The sequence below is a fragment of the Culex quinquefasciatus genome, chromosome 2 (assembly GCF_015732765.1).
Source record: "Culex quinquefasciatus strain JHB chromosome 2, VPISU_Cqui_1.0_pri_paternal, whole genome shotgun sequence".
Classification (NCBI taxonomy): Eukaryota; Metazoa; Arthropoda; class Insecta; order Diptera; family Culicidae; genus Culex; species Culex quinquefasciatus.
Genome location: NC_051862.1, coordinates 88,313,357 through 88,319,423, shown reverse-complemented (window position 1 = coordinate 88,319,423; position 6,067 = coordinate 88,313,357). Strand labels below are relative to the sequence as shown.

At 48.6% G+C, this 6,067-nt stretch overlaps 1 protein-coding gene across 1 annotated transcript; it reads left to right on the top strand.

Moving 5' to 3' along the window:
- Nucleotides 1–2,067: 2,067 nt before the first annotated feature.
- On the top strand, nucleotides 2,068–5,160 carry LOC119766088. Its single transcript, XM_038250480.1, has 5 exons — nucleotides 2,068–3,124; nucleotides 3,812–4,009; nucleotides 4,051–4,156; nucleotides 4,308–4,413; nucleotides 4,675–5,160. Exons 1-5 carry the CDS (start codon nucleotides 2,068–2,070, stop codon nucleotides 5,158–5,160), a joined length of 1,953 nt encoding a protein of 650 aa, XP_038106408.1.
- Nucleotides 5,161–6,067: the final 907 nt, after the last annotated feature.

Below are 6,067 nucleotides of genomic sequence, written 5' to 3'. Positions count from 1 at the left end.
GCGAAAGGAGAAACTGCCTCCTTTTTATGTGAGGCAATCAGCAGCAACGATCGACTTTCGTGCGGGGCTGGTTGAACTCATCAAGTCTGGGAAATCCAAGGCAACATTCGTCTGTGTCAGGACGGATTTAAGGTGCTGGTGCAATCCAGGCAGCACTATCAACTGGTCAAGGATTACTTGACCGAAAACGAGGCGGAGTACTTTACCCATGATGTCGTCATGGATAAGCCGTTCAAAATCGTCGTCAGAGGTCTGTACGACATGCCAGTGGAGGAATTAGCTGCCGAGCTAAAAGTTTTGAAACTGGATGTGTTGGCCGTGCACAAAATGAGCCGACGCAACAAAGACATCAAGTACCGTGACCAGCTCTACCTGCTGCATTTGGCTAAGGGATCGACGACGCTTCCTGAGCTGAAGGCGATTCGAGCGGTTTTCAACATTATCGTGTCGTGGGAGCGATACCGACCAGTGCATCGTGACGTCACACAATGCTTCAACTGCCTGGGCTTCGGGCACGGAGGTAAGAACTGCCACCTGAAGCGTCGTTGCGCCAAATGTGGTACCGATGCGCACATCACATCCCAGTGCATCCAAGATTCGCTGGTGAAGTGCCTCAACTGCAACGGTGAGCATTCGTCAACCGACCGAAAGTGCCCCAAGAGAGCTGAGTTCGTGAAAATTCGGCAGCAAGCATCGACGAAGAATCAGCCTCAGCGTCGTAGAACTCCTCCAGCCCTGGTGGAGCAACATTTTCCACCTCTTCAACCGCGACGCCAGGTCCCGAACTTGGCACCGTTGCCGTTGGATCCCAGGAAGAGAGCTGAGATGAATCATCCACGGCCGGGTTCCAGCCAGGAGCCGAGACCGCCACCACCGGGCTTCAGCCAGGAGCCAAGACCAACCCAAGAACCAGCAGTTGAGGAAAATGGTAATGATCTTTACACCTCAACCGAACTCCTCAATATTTTCAAACAGATGTCCGCTGCACTGCGTGGATGCAAAACCAAGACCCAGCAGATTGAAGTGCTGACCTCGTTCGTCATCCAGTATGGATCGTAGGTCCCTCAAGCTGCTGAATTGGAACGCTTGCTCCATTAGGAGGAAGAACTTAGAGCTGGTGGATTTTCTTCGCGAGAAGGAGATCGACGTAGCTGCCATCACGGAAACTCATCTGAAGCCCGGTGAAAAAGTTTATCTGCAAAACTACAAGATCGCGACGCAGCTCGATAGGACCACCTCTGGAGGAGGAGGTGTGCTTGTCGCTGTTCATCGTGATCTCAAGCCACGCCGGCTGCCACACTTCAAGCTGGACATCATCGAGGCCGTTGGGGTGGAAATTCCCACTTCGGTTGGCCCAGTACTCTTCATTGCTGCATACTGCCCTCGTCAGGTGAATTCCAGAGATGGTTCAGCAGCAAAACTGAAGGGCGATATCCAGAAGCTGACACGGCGGAGCTCAAAGTACATCATTGCTGGTGACCTCAACGCGAAGCATGAAGTTTGGGGCAACAGCAGGAGGAATCGGAACGGAGTGATTCTGCACAACGATCTGCAAAACGGATACTACAACGTTGTGAGTCCGGATCGTCCAACGAGGGTGGCTCGGTCTGGGAATCACTCAATCATCGACTTCTTCATTACCAATATGGCTGAGAACGTGGCTCATCCTGAGGTGTTTGAAGAGTTGAGTTCTGATCACTATCCGGTGGTTGTGGAGGTTGGAGCTTCCGTTACTCCACAGCGGCAACCAACCCGGAAAGATTACCACAACGTTGACTGGCAGCAGTTTCAGCAAGTGGTCGACAGCAACATCGACTATGATCAACACCCGGAAACTTCTGCCGATATTGATCGTTCGCTGGAGGTGATCCAGCAGGCTATCAACCAAGCAGAGGCTGCCAACGTTCGGGAGGTTCCAGTTAATTTTAAGGTAACTGATATTGACGTAGATACTAAACACTTGATTAAACTTAGGAATGTTTATAGGAGACAATATCAACGGACTGGGGACTATGACAAAAAGATTTCAGTGAACAATTTTTTTTCGACTTCGCCACCTCCAAAAACATGGCCGTACGAAGTACCTGCTTCCAGCACAACCTCCGAGACAAGTACACCTGGAGATCACCGCAAGGAACGGAATCACAAATCGACCACGTCGTAATCGACGGTAGACACTTTTCCGACATCATCGACGTCAGGACCTATCGCGGCGCCAACGTCGACTCGGACCACTATCTGGTGATGGTGAAAATGCGCCAACGACTTTCCCTGGCGAAAAGCGTTCGGTACCGCCGCCCTCCGCGGTTGGATCTGGAGCGGCTTAAGTTACCGGAAGTCGCATCCCGGTACGCGCATTCGCTGGAGGCTGCGTTGCCAGGGAGGGTGAGCTGTTGGAAGCTCCTCGAGGACTGCTGGAGGAGCGTCAAGGCAGCCATCACCAACGCAGCGGAAAGCACCATCGGATTTGTGGAACGAGGACGACGGAACGATTGGTTCGACGAGGAGTGTCGAGCGATTTTGGAGGAGAAGAATGCAGCACGGAGGGCAATGCTGCAGTACAATCTCCGTGATTACGAGGAGGCGTATGGACAGAAGCGAAGGCAGCAGCACCAGCTCTTCCGAGCAAAAGTGCGCCACCAGGAAGAGTTGGAGTTTGAGGACATGGAGCAGCTGCATCGCTCAAACGAAACGCGCAAGTTCTACAAGAAGCTCAACGGATCCCGAAACGGCTTCACGCCGCGAGTCGAAATGTGCCGGGATAAAAATGGAGCTATCTTGACGAACGAGCGTGAGGTGATTGACAGGTGGAAGCAGCACTTCGATGAACACCTGAATAGCGCAGAAGCAGAGGCAGGGGTCCAAGGCGGCAGGAGAGAGGACTTCATCGGTACAGCGGGAGAAGGAGAGGAGCCAGTTCCCACGATGAGGGAAGTTAAGGATGCCATCAAGAAGCTGAAGAACAACAAAGCAGCGGGTAAGGATGGTATCGGTGCTGAACTCATCAAGATGGGCCCGGAGAAGCTGGCGTCCTGTCTGCACCGACTGATAGTCAGGGTCTGGGAGTCAGAACAGCTACCGGAGGAGTGGAAAGAGGGAGTAATATGCCCGATCTACAAGAAGGGGGACAATAGGGTGTAATATCAAAATCGATTTTCCAGCACAGCACTTTTCCAGTTCCTTTTGGGGTCCTAAACAACTCCCCAAAGTTTGGGCATGATTGGTTTAGTCCTCACTTTGCGCAAAGCGATTCAATTTCCCATATAAATTTGTATGGGAAAAACCATTTTTTTGAATTTTGATATTTATAAAATCCACGTTTCAAGCTGTACTAAATCCGGATTCATATTCGGATGCTCTGAAAGGTGCTCTACAACTTTCCCGAAAAGAGTATGGTGCTAGCATGTCCCTGAAAGAAGATACAGCGTCCTCAAAACTCGTCTAAAACGTGATTTTCGAGCAAAAAACACGTTTTAGACGAGTTTTGAACACGCTGTATCTTTTTTTAGGAGCAAGTTAGCACCATACTCTCTTCGGGAAAGTTGTAGAGCACCTTCCAGAGCATCCGAATATGAATCCGGTTTTAGTACAGCGTGAAACGTGGATTTTATAAATATCGAAATCCAAAAAAATGGTTTTTCCCATACAAATTTATATGGAAAATTGAATCGCTTTGCGCAAAGTGAGGACTAAACCAATCGTTCCCAAACTTTGGGGAGTTGTTGAGGACCCTAAAAGGAACTGAAAAATTGCTGTGCTCGCTAAATTTGGACAACTTTATTTTTTTCCATACAACCATATTACACCCTAGGGGACAAGTTAGATTGTGAGAACTACCGTGCCATCACAATCCTCAACGCGGCCTACAAAGTGTTCTCCCAGATCCTCTTCAGCCGCCTATCGCCAATAGCGGAAGGTTTTGTTGGAAGTTATCAAGCCGGATTCGTCATGGGAGATCAACAACCGACCAAATCTTCACTGTGCGACAAATCCTCCAAAAGTGTCGCGAGTACCAAGTCCCCACGCACCACCTTTTCATCGACTTCAAAGCCGCGTACGACTCAGTCGATCGCGAAGAGCTATGGAAAATTATGGACGAGAACGGTTTTCCCGGGAAGCTGATCAGACTGATCAAGATGACGATGGATGGGGCTAGGTGTTGTGTGAAGATATCGGGTGCGGAATCGGACTCGTTTACTTCACTTGGGGGGCTTCGGCAAGGCGATGGGATCTCTTGTCTTTGTTTCAATGTCGTGCTAGAAGGTGTTATGAGACGAGCGGGCTTCAATATGCGGGGCAATCTTCAGCAAGTCCAACCAGTTCATCTGCTTCGCCGACGACATGGACATTGTTGGCAGAACGTTCAAGGCGGTTGCGGATGCGTACACCGACTTGAAGCGGGAAGCAGAGAAGGTTGGGCTAAGGGTGAATGTGGCGAAGACAAAGTACCTGCTGGCAGGAGGAACCGAGTCCCTTAGGGCTCGCATTGGACCAAGCGTTACAATCGACGGGGACGAATTCGAGGTAGTGGAGGAGTTTGTATACCTCGGATCGTTGGTAACGTCGGACAACAGCTGCAGCAGGGAAATTCGGAGGCGCATCATCGCTGGAAGTCGTGCCTATTTCGGTCTTCACAAGAGCCTAAGGTCCCGGAAATTCTCCCTACATACGAAGTGTTCCATCTACAAGTCGCTGATAAGACCGGTCGTCCTCTACGGGCACGAGACGTGGACAATGCTCGAAGAGGACTTACGAGCGCTAAGCGTCTTCGAACGTCGAGTGCTAAGGACCATCTTTGGCGGCGTATATGAGAACGACGGATGGCGGCGGAGAATGAACCACGAACTTGCACAACTCTACAACGAACCAAGCATCCGGAAAGTCGCGAAGGCTGGACGGTTGCAGTGGGCGGGTCATGTTGCAAGGATGCCGGAACGAGCCGACCACTTGAGCCAACGGAACCAGAAGATCAATCCTGCGAAGTTGGTGTTTGTGTCGGAGCCGGTAGGAACAAGACGTAGGGGGGTGCAACGTGCGAGGTGGGTGGACCAAGTGGAGAGCGATTTAGAAAGTGTGGGTGCGCCGCGAAATTGGAGAAATGCAGCCATGGACCGAGCTTGTTGGCGGAGAATCGTGCAGCAGGCCAAGCTAATGGTGTAGCGCCAATAAAAGTAAAAGTAAGTAAGAACAATTTGAACAAAATCATACAAGACCGACTTGACAATATCAGAAATCAAGAATTTTCAAAACATGTAAGCCAGCTTGGGAATTATTCAAAACCATTTTGGAAACTTTCAAAAGTTCTTAAAAACAAACCAAAGCCTATTCCTCCTCTTATTGTTGAGGATTCTCCTTTGATTACATCTGAGGAAAAGGCAAATGCACTTGGGCTTCATTTTGTTAGTTCTCATAATCTTGGCGCTTCCATGACCAGCCGTAAAGAAACATCAGTTGCCAATAGTATTTCAACAATTAATAACTCTACCTTTGAATTTCCAGCAGATTCCCATGTTTCTGGTGAGGAAGTCAAAGTTGCAGTAAAACAAATGAAAAATATGAAAGCTCCTGGCTTTGATAACATTTTTAATCTAGTGTTGAAAAAACAGAGTGATCAGTTCTTTCAACATCTAGCCAATATTTTCAATAAATGTTTGCAACTTGGTTACTTCCCCACCAATTGGAAACTGGGCAAAGTCATACCAATTTTGAAGCCTCAAAAAGATCCAACATCGCCAACAAGTTATCGTCCCATTAGTCTTTTGAGTAGTCTGTCCAAACTCTTTGAGAAAGTCATCTATTCAAGGCTTTTGGATTTTACCAACGATAATAATATAATTTTGAATGAGCAGTTTGGCTTCCGAAAGGGGCATAATACTGCTCATCAGCTTACGAGAGTAACTAAAATCATCAAGCAGAACAAGCTTGAGTCTAAATCAACTGCTATGGCTTTGTTGGATGTTGAGAAGGCTTTTGACAATGTTTGGCATGATGGTTTGATACATAAACTGTATTTATACGGTTTTCCAATGTATCTTATCAAAATTATCCAGCACTATCTTTCGGAGAG

Excerpts from the sequence above, each read along its gene's own strand:
- LOC119766088 (XM_038250480.1), top strand. The coding sequence starts at position 2,068 with ATGGCCGTACGAAGTACCTGCTTCCAGCACAACCTCCGAGACAAGTAC. Across the intron at positions 3,125-3,811 it reads ATGCCCGATCTACAAGAAGG|GGGACAAGTTAGATTGTGAG; the intron begins GGGACAATAGGG and ends ATTACACCCTAG. Across the intron at positions 4,157-4,307 it reads ATGACGATGGATGGGGCTAG|CAAGTCCAACCAGTTCATCT; the intron begins GTGTTGTGTGAA and ends GGCAATCTTCAG.